This window comes from Pimephales promelas, chromosome 1 (assembly GCF_988280905.1).
Source record: "Pimephales promelas chromosome 1, fPimPro1.hap1.1, whole genome shotgun sequence".
Classification (NCBI taxonomy): Eukaryota; Metazoa; Chordata; class Actinopteri; order Cypriniformes; family Leuciscidae; genus Pimephales; species Pimephales promelas.
The window spans coordinates 52,196,843-52,212,087 of NC_142769.1; the positions used below are offsets into that span (position 1 = coordinate 52,196,843).

Here is a 15,245-nt window from a genome sequence, read left to right on the forward strand (position 1 = left end):
CTCAAGGACTGGCGTTGCCTATCCCAAGCTGAGCTAGAAGACATATTTTGTTTTATTAGTGTTATATTGCTCATATTTTTTAAAACAATATCTAATATCCATGTGTAAAACATGAGTCGAATAACAACCTAAAGTTGCCTTCTTCAAATGTATACTTAAATACAGAGTAAATGTATTTCGTCACATTCCACCATTGGTTATTTGGAAAATGACACCAACAAAATGTATTGTCACATTAACAAATTGTTGCCAGCTGTGTCCCGTGAGTTGTTCAATGGGACGGTCTGGTTTTTGTCGTCTAGCAACTGTGACGAGCGGCAGAAACATTTGTACGGGACTTTTTAAAATTATGACTACCTAAAAAAAACATGGTCAATTAATGTATAATAAAGTCTAAAGAGTATAAACCAGCCTATATAACATCACATGCAGGCCAGGAAATTTCGTCTCCGGCACGCAATGAATTCTGGGTTAGGCAAGGCTGCGAAGGATCCTTCTGATGTATTCTGTATCCTGATGAGCCTTCTAAGGACCTTAGACTTGGGACATCCTTCGTCGCGGCGCCACAATCGGCTATACTTTCCACTTTAAACGAGTCTCGGCCCGTCCTTTGAAGGCAGCGTCGGATGCGCACTTCGAAGGACGGGGGAATGCAGGCCCTGAATTGGGACACAGTTTTGGCCTGTCCAAATACCCACACTTGCAGTCTTGGCCACTAGAGAGTATATGTCAGTCCCTCCAGAAAAACGCGATTATGCGATCGCTGAATTCAATGCAAAATCAGCCAAAGTCCGCATATTTATGCGGGGGCCGCATTTTTTAAAATACGCAGCACTTCGCCGCATAAATTGCCGATTTCCGTGCAAAATATGCGGGATTTGCAGAATTTCATAATCCTCGCATTTTCGTTGCAAAAAAAGTCACATGTATCTTAGCAGAAAGTTGAAAAATGTTGCGTTTGCTTCACACAAGAGCAGCCATTTCCCCCTGTTTCCATGGGAACGTTATGAAGTGACGCAATTACGCGACGCCAGACAGACTCACGGAGGCGATTGACATCTCACAAATCGAACTCGTATAACTGTCTGTCACACGTTCTACCGTCACATCGTTACTTAATAAACATCATAAGATAAAAGAAGTAGCATCAAACAGAAATTACCCGCACACATGGGGTGTTCGAGGCGCACATATAACACTGCAGAGAGTTCAACAGGGAGCGCGCAGCTCTTAAAGGGGCCACACCTTATTTACACTCTTACAGTCTGAAATAAAACAAGATGAGAAATTAAATATTCCCAGCATTTTCTATGATGTAGTATGCTTGCTTATCAAAGGAAGTAATAAGAAAAGACTCTTACATTAGCCTAGTGAGAACAGGGTGTTGGGGGAATCACTTTTGTTCTCTTTTTCATCAAACCGCAATTTTTGCAAATTCCTGCAATTTCATCGCATAAAATTGCATAAATATAAATATATATTCCATCGCATTTTAAAGAAAACGGGCCGTGTAATCAATAAATTTTTGCCCCCAACAATCACAAAAAAACTCAGCGTTTTTCTGGAAGGCCTGAATACTATTATGGTAAATGTTATATATAAATCGCACATTTTTCCACAAATTTTTGGAAATTACAACCACAAAATCAGTCATTTTGATCGCAAAAATCACACAAAAAAATCGTGAAATCCTGGAGTGACTGATATGTGCACGCAAGTATGTTTATTTTGTAAATTGTACAATATTTGCAACTGCTTTTTTTATCACTTATTTAGAAGAACCATCATTACCAGTAAGTCCAGTCTGAACAGACTTTTAGAGGTTTCTTTTAAAATGCAAAGCTTTGAAAATCTAAATAAAGCCATGTAAGCTATGTTTTACTCACACTTGATCCTTTTTTGAGCCAAACACCAGAAAACATGTAATGTAAGTAGACAAATGGGGAAGCGCAAACATCACAAGTGTTGGTGGACAGGCCGAAGATGATCAGGGATATATCACAAGTTATGCAGTCCAGCAATATCATTGATTGAAGCAGCGGTTTAGTTGTCAATGTTCAAATATAAATTATGAATGTTCATTTTACTTTTTTTTTTTATTAAGGTTAAGGTCAGGACTAATACTAACTGACATAGATGCCAATATGCAAATATATAGAAACAGTGGTAGACAGACACAAATAAGGGGGAAGTAAAATATGAAATAGGGGTTTTCAGAGAAATAAACAAATGATGTGATGATCTGAATGAGGGATGAGAGCAGATATAATAATCACGAAGTGCAAATCTGCAGACAGAAACATCAGACTCAGGACAGAAACACACGACCTCTAAAGTAAGAACATGTTCATTCTTCAAACACAATTGCACTTTCAGATTCAATATTATCTCAATGATTATGTACAGTTAATTAATACTGCTGTTAAAATACTAAGTGAAATTGTCATATTTTACTCCAAAATGAATCTGGGAATGTTTGATTTCTGAGTTTGTTAATGTGTTTTTTCTCAGAAATGGAGCAAACTCTATATTTGATTCTTCTTCTCATTGGTGAGTGTGTTTGTGGTTTATAGTTTGTTCAGGTTTGACCCTGTTATGAAAAGCATTAAATCAAACGCTCTCTTTCTCAGCTCTCTGCTCCGTATCTGAATGTGTTCAGCGTCAGTATCACTTTATAAACGTGAGGAAGACCTGGACTGAAGCTCAGAGATTCTGCAGAGAGAATTACACAGATCTGGCCACCGTTGACGACATGAACGACATGAACGAGCTGAAGAAGAGTGTGAATGTTGGAGGTGATCAGTATATCTGGATTGGGTTGCAGAGGAAATGGCAGTGGTCTTCAGGTGAACCTGCGCTCTATCTGAACTGGGAACGTACACAACCTGATGGCACAGATGAGTGTGCTACGATAAAAAATGGAAAATGGCATGATAGGCCATGTAGTAACAGGAGGAGTTTCATCTGCAATTCATCTAACAACAGTAAGTGCAGCTGAAAACAAAGACCTTTATAAGGAAAATGATGTCATGAAATGCCCACTATAACCAGGAGATTGCAGCGAAGGACTGGTTTGCTCACACAGTGGTGCAAGGATGATGTCACTTTGTAGGCCAACCGACAGTTCATATCACACTGGTTTCCTCGAGAGAAAAAAAAAAACAATAGGATTTTTAAAGGGGGGACTCTTGGATTATCGCAAAAAAAAAAAAAGCTCTGTAATTAACAAAAGTTTATGTTTTGTCCATTAAGATAATTACCCACATATTCAAAGCCATGATCACTAAATCTTACGACAACTCTCTCAGTTTTTATCTATGAACATTTTCCCAGAATGTTTGATGAAGAGTAGTTTATAAGAGTAGAAAGCATCCTGAGGCAGTAAAGTCGACTGATTTTACCTGTTTGGCGAGATGACGTTTAATCTCCGACAGTGTCTGGAGTCCCATTTACATTTACCAGACAAATAACGCTTTAAAAAAAATCCCGAATGGGGTAATATTGATGTATTTTATATCATAGAAAAAAAGAAAAAGAAAAAAACCTGAAAGTGTCTTGAGCTTGTGTTCACCACAGACCTTATTTCAGCCATTTAACCGAAACTCCATTCAAAAACCCATTGACTTCTTTATTAAACGTTGTTCTGAAAAATAAAAATCTTTCTTTTAGGCACGCACAGACATCAAGATTCAGTGTATGAATCTCAACAATGGTTACAAGCAGAATATTCAAATAGGGAAAAGAAATTACTAAGACAATTCAGATCATTATTTATTCATACCGCAATGCATGATGGGAGCCATGAATGAGTTTTGATTGGTGGCACCCAGAATGAACTGCAACATGCTTTATAATTGTCACCATTGTTGAGAATCACAGGCTGATTCTTGATGTCTGTGTGTCCCCAAAAAAAAATTTAGAATAAAACAGCTTTTAAGAAATTTTTTGGATAATATTTACATTTTTGAAAATGTTATACTGTGTAATCAAAAAGGTTAAACTCTACAAATGAGTTTCCTGACAAATGATGATTATGCCAAAACATAACCAACCTCAGCGCATCAGCTTTCCTTGTTGTTCATCTGGCTGTTATATCTCATGCACAGCAGCCATACAACATCTAAAGTTAATGATTTAAGAGTCAAGAGCCCAACTAAAGCAGACACTGATCTCCATAATGGTGACTTTAAAAATGTGACATTCTCCTTCAGTGATTCTGCTTGTTATCATCAGGTGTCTTCAATAATATCTCAATCATCACTCAATTATTCACTTAATTATCTCATTAACTTTACCACTCTTGAGTCTGGATCCAAAGAAACTCCCAGTAAAGTTCATTTAACACTGGAGTTTTTGCTGTGGGTGGAATAAAAATGTGGCAGTACTTTTACTTTCTGACCCCTGGACTTCTCCACCCAAAACTCGGGTCTTAGGAGGTTAAATATATATCAGAGGTCGCAAATATTAAAATATTAAATATATCAGCAGCTGTAGAATCAGTCTTTGAATGTCACGAGTTTCTGAAGCTTTCAGTGCTCTTATTAACATAGAAACCGTAAAGAAGTGTGAGAATAATGAACAAACTGATTTTTTTTTTAAATTTTATTTTCTTAAAGTGAACACAGGACTCGTCTTTGTCAATCAGAGGAAGAACTGGAGAGGCGCTCAGAGTTTCTGCAGACAGAGACACATTGATCTGGTCAGTGTGAGGAACCAGAATGAGAGTCAACAGATTCAGAAGTTCATCAATGATAATCACAGATCTACTGAAGAGATCTGGATCGGTCTGTTCAGAGACTCATGGCAGTGGTCAGATCAGAGTAACTACTCATTTACATACTGGTATACTGGTGAACCTAATAATGATGGAGGAAATGAAAACTGTACAGTGATCAGACCAAACGCTCAGGGTCAATGGCACGACATCTCTTGCAACCGTCAATTTCCTTTTGTGTGTCATGAAGGTGAGCAGATCCTCACACACACACCCACACACACACACACACACATTCCACCCATCACCTCCAGATATCTTAAAGTTCACGCTACATGTCTGACATGACAGATTCCTCCACAGTGTGTGTTCTGCATGTTGTTTTTGATCAGTCTCTCTCTAGTGTTTGCTTGTGGTGTGTTTTGTGTCCAGATAAACTGATTCTGATCACTGAGACTCTGACGTGGACTGAAGCTCTGAGATACTGCAGACAGAATTATACGGATCTGGTCTCGGTTCATTCAGCCCAGATGCAGCGTCGTGTGATGAATGTGGTTAAACGTGCGTCTACTGAGGCGGTGTGGTTGGGTTTACGTCACTCCCGTATTCTGGACATCTGGTACTGGGTGAGCGGAGAGACCGTGTGCTATCAGAACTGGGCTTCAGGGAACGGCACAGACGAGGACTGTGAGAGTACAGTGAGATCTGGAGCAGTTCAGTCTGGAGGAGATCAGCGCTGGATCAGCCTTCCTGAAGACCGCAAACTCAACTTCATCTGCAGCAGATATTAGGAGTGAAGGATGTTTGGGTTGTTCTTATTCAAATGTTTTTTAGCTGGCAAACATCATCAGATATTGTGCTTATAAGTTCTATAATTTAAAAGAATCACATGAGTCTTTTTACTATCAATGTAATTTTCTTTGGGCATTTCAAATACTAATGTGCACTATATGTTTTAAAGACCCCATCACATCAAAATGAGTTTTCATCGGTGTGGCTTTTACAAAAATGTAGATTATGAATTTGTATTTATTCTCTTCTGAAAAAAACCCCCAACTCATTATGTTTAGCAAACATACTCACCATTAAATAGAAAGTAGAAGATCATGATTGGAGGATGTACATATTTAAAAGAAAAAGCAAAGCCCAAGTCTGTTGATTTCATGGGATCTCGATATTCTGGTGTTGTGCTTTCTTTCTTCTCCTCACTCGTGTTTTGCACTAGTCATATATTTACTTAGTTACTTATACTTACATGTACTTACTAGTTTAAAATATGATTGTTAACAATCAGACATCAAAAATCAGCATAGTAATCTCAAAAATAGTTTTGCTGTTTTTCTTATTTAGTTATGAGTTGTAAACTTTTTATTTTTATAAATACTTTTTGATTCACATTTGTTCTCGTTGCCTCCATTTTTCACGGATCTGAGCCGGCCATGACATGGTACAAAACTCCCAGCATGCACTGCAGCATGAATAAATGATGCAGCTGAATGGACTGACTATTTTGTTTATTTGCTTTCATTTTTCCTGTTTTTTGATGTTCAGAGTGTGTTTTTTTTTGTTACTTGGTTTGATTGTCACCATTGTTGAGATTCATGTGCTGATTTTTGATGTCTTGTGTTTTTTTTTTGGTTTTTTTTATGAATGATAAGTCTAAAATCACTGGTTGTTGTAGTTTCACAGTGGTGGTAATGCATAATTTAAGTCTGTTAACAATATAACACATGTTTGATAACTGATTAAAGACTGGATTAGATCAGTAAATCAGAAGCTGTACCATGATGGTAGTTGAACAAACTCAGGGTTACAGGATTAGTTTAAAGTTGACAAAACCAAACCAATCCGGTGTGTTGGTACCATGACTATGGCGATGAACACCGCTAAAAGCCGAGCCACTTTCACAGTGCCTAAAATCCAGGGTTGGTGCAAACTAAACTAAAACACCTTGTTAGCCACCAAAACCGGCTTCAGGGTTTCGGCCTCAGGCCACAACATGTCATCCTCAATACGTCATAATCATCCACTACATAATCATTCCTCACTGCTTTTTTTCTATATTTTCTATAACAAATGTGCTTCTATAACAGCTTGAGAATAACAATTGTTAAGAAGTGTAACTTAATAAAACTAGCAGATGAGTAAGACTGAATGAAACATTGGAATATGTCTAGAACAATAACACACTGTTTCTGCTTTTGTTTCACGTCAGATATGTAAATATTGTCCTCCATGAAAGTCTAAATGTGGATCTAAACAAATGAGTGATGAGACTGTGTTTACATGTTCAAGTTCAATGAACAAATAGTAAACAGCAGGCGTATGAAGCAAAGAATTTTCTTAAATGCCTAATTCTTAAAAATACAACAACGTTTTAATGAAAACATTCCAGCCAATCACAATCAAGTATTTAGATGGAGGAAATAAAGACACATTTGTTCTGAACCAGCAGTCAATCAGCTAACCTTTATTTATATAGAGCTTTTTACAATACAGAAAGCAGATTTACAAAGATACAAGGAAAATAATGCAACGAAGTTTGTTTCTGTACAGCAGATCTAGAGGAAAATAGCCACAGTGAGTTCAGTGATGGTTCATTTCATTGCAAAAAAGTTATTAATTTAGTTAATTTATAAAAATAGAAAACAATGATGTTATCTGGAAAATGCACAAATGCATTGTCGTATTAGCAAACTGTTTGCAGCTGTGTCCCTCAATGAAATAGTCAGTAACATTTGCACAGGACTTTTAAAATTATAACTGCCTAAAAAAAACATGGTCACTTAATGTAGCCTACATAATAAAGTCTAATGAGTAGAAACCAGCCTAAATAACATCATATGCAGGCAACATATAAGTCAACATTTTAACGTGTATTGTATGTTTTTATTTTGTTTTTGTGATTAAAAATATTAAATTACTCAATTAAATTGAAATCTAATACTTGCATTTAAGGAAATTTCATCTCTGACACGCAATGAATTCTGGGTTAGGCAAGGCTGCGAAGGATCATTCTGATGTATCCTGCTAAAAGAAGGTTGGACCTTAGACCTTAGACTTGGACATCCTTCGTCGCACATTACCAGTAAGTCCAGTCTGAACAGACATTTAGAGGTTTCTTTTAAAATGCAAAGCTTTGAAAATCTAAATAAAGCCATGTAAGCTATGTTTTACTCACACTTGATCCTTTTGAGCCAAACACCAGAAAACATGTAATGTAAGTAGACAAATGGGGAAGCGCAAACATCACAAGTGTTGGTGGACAGGCCGAAGATGATCAGGGATATATCACAAGTTATGCAGTCCAGCAATATCATTGATTGAAGCAGCGGTTTAGGTGTCAATGTTCAAATATAAATTATGAATGTTCATATTACTTTTTTTTTTTAATTAAGGTTAGGAGGACTAATACTAACTGACATATATGCCAATATGCAAATATATAGAAACAGTGACTGACACAAATAAGGGGGAAGTAAAATTTGAAAGGGGTTTTCAGAGACATAAACAAATGATGTGATGATCTGAATGAGGGGTGAGAGCAGATATAATAATCACGAAGTGCAAATCTGCAGACAGAAACATCAGACTCAGGACAGAAACACACGACCTCTAAAGTAAGAACATGTTCATTCTTCAAACACAATTACACTTTCAGATGTTAATATTATCTCAATGATTATGAACAGTGATTATGTAAGATACTAACTGAAACTCTCATTTACTCCAAAATGAATCTTGGAATGTTTGATATCTGAGTTTTTCACTGTGTTTTTTCCCTTAGAAATGGAGCAAACTCAATATTTGATTCTTCTTCTCACTGGTGAGTGTGTTTGTGGTTTATAGTTTGATCAGGTTTGACCCTGTTATGAAAAGCATTAAATCAAACGCTCTCTTCCACAGCTCTCTGCTCCGTATCTGAATGTGTTCAGCGTCAGTATCACTTTATAAACGTGAAAAAGACCTGGACTGAAGCTCAGAGATTCTGCAGAGAGATTTACACAGATCTGGCCACCGTTGACGACATGAACGACATGAACGAGCTGAAGAAGAGTGTGAATGATAGAGGTGATCAGTATATCTGGATTGGGTTGCAGAGGAAATGGCAGTGGTCTTCAGGTGAACCTGCGCTCTATCTGAACTGGGAACGTACACAACCTGATGGCAAAGATGAGTGTGCTACCATAAAAAATGGAGAATGGCGTGATAGGCCATGTAGTAACAGCTGGAATTTCATCTGCAATTCATCTAACAACAGTAAGTGCAGTTGAAAACAAAGACCTTTATAAGGAAAATGACATCTTGAAATGCCCACTATAACCAGTAGATTGCAGCAAAGGACTGGTTTGCTCATACAGTGGTGCAAGGATGATGTCACTTTGTAGGCCAACCAGCAGTTCACATCACACTGGTTTTCTTATCCTATGAGAAGACACAGTCTCTTAGGCTATGTTTACACGGAAATGATTCTGAAGAGAAAACGCAAAAGTGGCGTTGCGTTATCACTTTTTATTCTGTGTTTAGACGAGCGTTTTTGGTGGGAAATCCGTGTGCACATAGTGAGTGTGTGAAATTAAATGTAGTATGCACTCCAGGCGGCTAGGTGGCGATGTGAAGCACTGTCACACAACAACACCAAGTCTGCGCGCTTGCGTGCAACCTGCACTGTCAAGCAGATATATGCGTTTTTACCGTTTACACGGAAACGCGGCAATGGAGCGTTTTTAAGATCTCCACTCTTGATCCTTACGCGAGCATTCTCGTGTAAACAGGGCCTCAATTATCCATGACACCACGTGGATCGGTCGACAGACATGTCAAACTGTGATATATCGCGTAGTAGAATGAGAGAGGCAATCATGGGACGCAAGTGTTTGTTTTCATGGTGCAAAGTCCAAGTTTGTTGAATATGTTCCCCGCGATGCTGCCAGGCTAGACTCTGGCTCTGGACGGTTGGTTTGCCATCAAACACGAACACGTCTAAACATGATCTAAACTATAGTGTGTGCTGTAAACGAGAGAGAGCTGCGACAAGTGGAGAATGGTGGACAAAGTTGCGTCTTGCTAGAGATGTGGTATCCCGAGGACTTTTCTATCCATTCAGAGGTGTGTGTGTGTGTCTAAAATGAGAAGTCATCCACCTCCGCAGAGCCATCTTTATTATGAGGGTTCAGGCGGCTTGTAGATCTGAAAACCTTTTTTTATATATTTTTTTTCTGAAATGCATTTATAGTGTCTATATAAACCACTATATATTTTATAATGACATTATAATTATACATGTAGCCTACATTAATATGTTTTAAAAAGAATTACGATTACTGTAGGCTAATACATGTAGCAGGGCATTCAGTTTCTTTTGAAAGGACAATAATTATAAAGTGTCGGTGTATTTCATAAGACTTCAACTTTGCCAGCTATATAAAAAAATCTAGCATTTCCTCACGTTTTACCATTGCTTTTTAGTGACAGTCGATGTGCATGGGAGAGTGACAGTGATGGCCATACCACACCCACTCCCTCCCTTCTTCTCACAGCTAGCCACGCCCATTTAAGTTGCATTTTTCAAAAAGATTGTGAGCTAGACTTGAGCTGAAAGAGGGGGGTTTCATGACCCTTTGATGTTTCGATCCAATTTGTTTTGTAATCACTGTTCATTCGTTGTCCAGAGGAGAACTGGCGCCCGACTGAGCCTGGGTTCTCCCAAGGTTTTTTTTTTCTCCATTCAATCACCTGATGGAGTTTTGATTCCTTGCCACTGTTGCCTTGCTTTTGCCTTTCTTAGTTGGAGACATTTAATATTCAACAATATTATTGATCTGTGTTGTATTATTACAGGTATGAATCCGTTACTATTGTTCCTCAGCCACTCCTGCAAACAATATTAATATTACTTACAGATTGTGATTCGGAGGAGGACGAACCTGATCCATATACACTGGATTGCAAAGATTACTCGTTGCAAATATGAACTCTGACCACTGATTCTTCACATGCTCGTCCCTGGACAATGAAAACAAGTGGCTGAACTGTCAATGTAGAACGCAGCGTCTTCTCGACATGATGCGATTCAGCTGAAGTATTTGAATGTGATCTAGACTAGGGGTGCACGATATATCGAATCAATATCGTTATCGCGATATCACGTTGCTCGATATACATATCGAAAGTCTCGCGATATTTATGCAATATTTTGTTTATGATGCGTCCGTCACCGTTTCATTTCCACCGATTCATTTCCTGATTCTCCTTCTCCATAAACAACATGAAATCAAGGAGAGGTTTAACTTTTCATGCTACAGATTTCCCACAGTGGTCAGAAAGAACAGGGGAGACACTTTGTTTTTTCTCAAGAGTCGCTATATTCGCTTCAAAGCTAATCGCCGTCACTCTCTCACTTCTCACTTGCTCTACTACCACACAGTCCGCCCACACACACACTTGCCCCGGCCGGCTCGACGCGCACAAGCATAAACATCAGGCCATCTGGCAACTTCATGCGTTTTCACTGATCGGATATCTGATTTATCAAAATACGATCTTTAATTCCCGCGCTATATGCAGATTCAATGGAGTGCGCGTAAGTTACGTCACCGAAAGCAAATGGGCTGCATACGATCATCAGGTAAAATAAGATCATTCATTTACTTTTAATGAAGATAACTGTGTAAAAGCGTCTGTGACTTACTTTCACTTTGATTTGCCATAGTTTGTGCGTTGGCATAATGAAGAGATGCTCAGCTGATCTGCGTGTTGCAGTCGCGCGCGTCGTCAAATCTGGCCATAACATGACATTAAGCCTGTAACGTTCTCATTTTTAGCGTTTTTGGAAGGAGTCAATTTTACATATGTGGTTTATTCAATAACGAGATACATTTACATTTGTCCAGTTTTGTCTGGAATGCGGCCCTGACCACCTCCTGAAGTGGTTTGAGCGATTAGATTCAAATACCGGTAACGTTACGTCACATATGCGTTCCACAGGGCATTTACAACTGGTCTTTTCACGATCAGATAGCTATCCGGTCAAAGAAAACGCATATAGTGGCGTTTATGTTGCATATAGTGTGTTCTATGGACTTGCTTATTTATTGTCTTTTACACTGACTGTAGTGTAGGCCTACACAACTAACATAGTAAAAAAATGTCCTGTTCTGTAGACATGGTTATTATTTATATATTCATGCTGTACCAGTCCAATATGACTGTCAGTTGAAATAAACCTTATGTTGTAAGAAAACTTGTTTTATTTATTAATCTTTTTTATGTGTTTTCCTATAACTTTTGTAGTTTTACATCCATTTAAAAATATCGAAATTAATATCGATATCGCAATATTCATTATCGATATCGTAATATCACATTTTTTGTCAATATCGTGCAACCCTAATCTAGACGTCACTTCAAGTCTGCGCGCGCAGATATTGGGAGCGGCCAAAGACCTCTCTATACGTCACGATGTAGCAGCTAATGACTCGTTTCAAAAACAATTCATTTCATAGACTTAGAGTCGACTCTCACTTTTGAAAGACAATAACTTTATATACGGTGCACTTTCAGATATAAATCTTTGCAGGATGTTTTCATTCCCTTAGAGCTATATTCCACACTACATGAACAGTCATTTTCAAAAATCCATGATAGGTGCTCTTTAAAAATGGCATCAGAAAAAATTTACAAAATAAAAGTCTCTGGAAAGTGAATAGCAGAATCATATTGCATCATGGGAAAGAATCATCATATAATCATAGGAAAAAAAAAATTAAAATTCAATATTAAAATAATAAATAATAGAAAAAGTAACAATACATTGAACCTGGATTGCACTTATGACTCGTTACATATGCTTGCCCACCATGTTAAGTCAATTTCTAATACATTTTTTTTTCTGAAAAAATTCCAGTCCATGTAATGAAACGAGTCCATTAAAATAAATTTACATTTTTTAATTTTATCCAAAGCGACTTACAATTGCTATGTATATCAGAGGTCGCAAATATTAAAATATTAAATACAGTATATCATCAGCTCTAGAATCAGTCTTTGAATGTCACGTGTTTCTGATGCTTCCACTGTTGCTCTTAATAACATACAAAACGTAAAGCAGTGTAAGAATAATGAACATTTTTTTTCTTAATGTGAACACAGGACTCGTCTTTGTCAATGAGGGGAAGAACTGGACAGACGCTCAGAGTTTCTGCAGACAGAATCACATTGATCTGGTCAGTGTGAGGAACCAGAATGAGAGTCAACAGGTTCAGAAGATCATCACTGATAATCAAAGATCTACTGAAGAGATCTGGATCGGTCTGTTCAGAGACTCATGGCAGTGGTCAGATCAGAGTAACTACTCATTTACATACTGGTATACTGGTGAACCTAATAATGATGGAGGAAATGAAAACTGTACAGTGATCAAACCAAACGCTCAGAGTCAATGGTATGACATCTCTTGCAACCACCCATTCCCTTTTGTGTGCCATGAAGGTGAGCAGATCCTCACACACACACACACACACACACACACTCCACCCATCACCTCCAGATATCTTAAAGTCCCTGTAAAGTCAAAATTAAGTATGTGTTCTGAGTTTGTCACACTACAGAAAAATGTGTAATTAGCCACCCAGCCAAATTTGAATGATAAAAAAAGTCGGGAAGTACATAAAATAAGCTATCAAAATCACGAAAAAAATGAGCAGATTCTCTGCTCTCAAACGCTGGGGGCGTGTCCGCTGGCTGTGCTGAAACCACGCCCACTAGCGGGAAAGCTGTTGACGGTGATATTAACGTTAGCTGATTAGCTTTTGGAGACGGGAGGATGAAAGCTGAGGCGGGAGATAACCGATTCGGCCCCGTTCACCAGTAACAGCGGATTATCAGTGAATCCCAGTTGTCTCTGAGGAAAGTTTATAAAACGATCCAGTGTAAAATGATCACTACAGAGGCGGGTGTTGCTGTTGGTGATCCTCAGCTCGTCATCAAGGTAACGTTAGGCTCTCTAAAAACCTCTTCTTGATGTGATCGTTTTTAAGGGAATTTAAATGAGGATACCGATCTGTTTTGTACATGATCGCATCCAGGTAGTAGCCCATGCATGTCCGTGTCGAAGGCATAGCTAGCTAGAAAACTGTAGGCTCAGCTGTAGTAACTAATAGTACTGACAGTCACTCGCGATTAAGGGGTGAATGCGAATGTGCTCGGGGAGTGTTATTGTGTGTAAGGGGAGAGATCAGACTCTGTGTGTCATCAAATAGGGGTGTGTCCACAGCTCGTGGGGTCCAGTGCGTCATTGAGCCCTGTTTTAGCCCCGCCCGATTAATCCGTAAATTACAATGGTGAAAAACTGTTTAACGGTCAAACTCCACATTTCAGTACTTCACAGTTCACAGTCTTTGTAATATGTTTTAGCAATACATATGTAACATTTATAATGTGTTTAGAACTTTTTTGTAGAATTGACTTTACAGGGACTTTAAAGTTCACGCTACATGTGTGACATGACAGATTCCTCCACAGTGTGTGTTCTGCATGTTGTTTTTGATCAGTCTCTCTCTAGTGTTTGCTTGTGGTGTGTTTTGTGTCCAGATAAACTGATTCTGATCACTGAGACTCTGACGTGGACTGAAGCTCTGAGATACTGCAGACAGAATTATACGGATCTGGTCTCGGTTCATTCAGTCCAGATGCAGCGTCGTGTGATGAATGTGGTTAAACGTGCGTCTACTGAGGCGGTGTGGTTGGGTTTACGTCACTCCTGCACTGTGGGCATCTGGTTCTGGGTGAGCGGAGAGACCGTGTGCTATCAGAACTGGGCTCCAGGGAACGGCACAGACGAGGACTGTGAGAGTACAGTGAGATCTGGAGCAGTTCAGACTGGAGGAGATCAGAGCTGGATCAGCCGTCCTGAAGACCGAAAACTCAACTTCATCTGCAGCAGATATTAGGAGTAAAGGATGTTTGGGTTGTTCTTATTCAAATGTTTTTTAGCTGGCAAACATCATCAGATATTGTGCTTATAAGTTTTATAATTTAAAAGAATCAAACGAGTCTATATACTATCAATGTATTGTTCTTTGGGCATTTCAAATACTAATGTGCACTATATGTTTTAAAAACCCCATGACATTAAAATGAGTTTTCATCTGTGTGGCTTTTACAAAAATGTAGATTATGAATTTGTATTTATTCTCTTCTGAAAAAAAAACCAACTCATTATGTTTAGCAAACATACTCACCATTAAATAGAAAGTAGAAGATCATGATTGGAGGATGTAAATATTTAAAAGAAAAAAGCAAAGCCCAAGTCTGTTGATTTCATGGGATCTCTGTATTCTGGTGGTGTGGTTTCTTTCTCCTCCTCACTCCTGTGTTTTGCACTTGTCATATATTGACTTACTTACTTATACTTACATGTAATTACTAGTTTAAAATATGATGGTGAGCATCTATATGTGTCTCAATGAAATAGAAATAAAGTATCTTGCAACCTGTAATAAATGTAAATAAACTCATTTACAAACAGCAT

General features: G+C 38.2%; 2 protein-coding genes across 3 annotated transcripts; both read left to right on the plus strand.

The window, feature by feature from the left end:
- Positions 1-2,277: 2,277 nt before the first annotated feature.
- On the plus strand, positions 2,278-5,747 carry LOC120461272 (C-type mannose receptor 2). 2 transcript variants are annotated; one of them, XM_089131769.1, is made up of 5 exons: positions 2,278-2,335; positions 2,512-2,550; positions 2,631-2,984; positions 4,617-4,964; positions 5,147-5,747. In XM_089131769.1, exons 2-5 carry the CDS (start codon positions 2,514-2,516, stop codon positions 5,503-5,505), a joined length of 1,098 nt encoding a protein of 365 aa, XP_088987895.1. In that variant the 5' UTR covers positions 2,278-2,335; positions 2,512-2,513; the 3' UTR covers positions 5,506-5,747. The 2 variants fall into 2 exon arrangements, with proteins under 2 accessions (XP_088987895.1, XP_039505375.2); XM_039649441.2 differs by lacking the exon at positions 2,278-2,335 and having other exon boundaries at positions 2,496-2,550.
- A 2,894-nt stretch (positions 5,748-8,641) lies between these two features.
- LOC148998559 (C-type mannose receptor 2-like) lies at positions 8,642-15,237 on the plus strand. The gene is made up of 3 exons (XM_089131770.1): positions 8,642-8,974; positions 12,866-13,204; positions 14,306-15,237. The coding sequence occupies exons 1-3, from the start codon at positions 8,743-8,745 to the stop codon at positions 14,662-14,664; spliced, it is 930 nt and encodes a 309-aa protein (XP_088987896.1). The 5' UTR covers positions 8,642-8,742; the 3' UTR covers positions 14,665-15,237.
- The last annotated feature ends 8 nt before the right edge of the window (positions 15,238-15,245 follow it).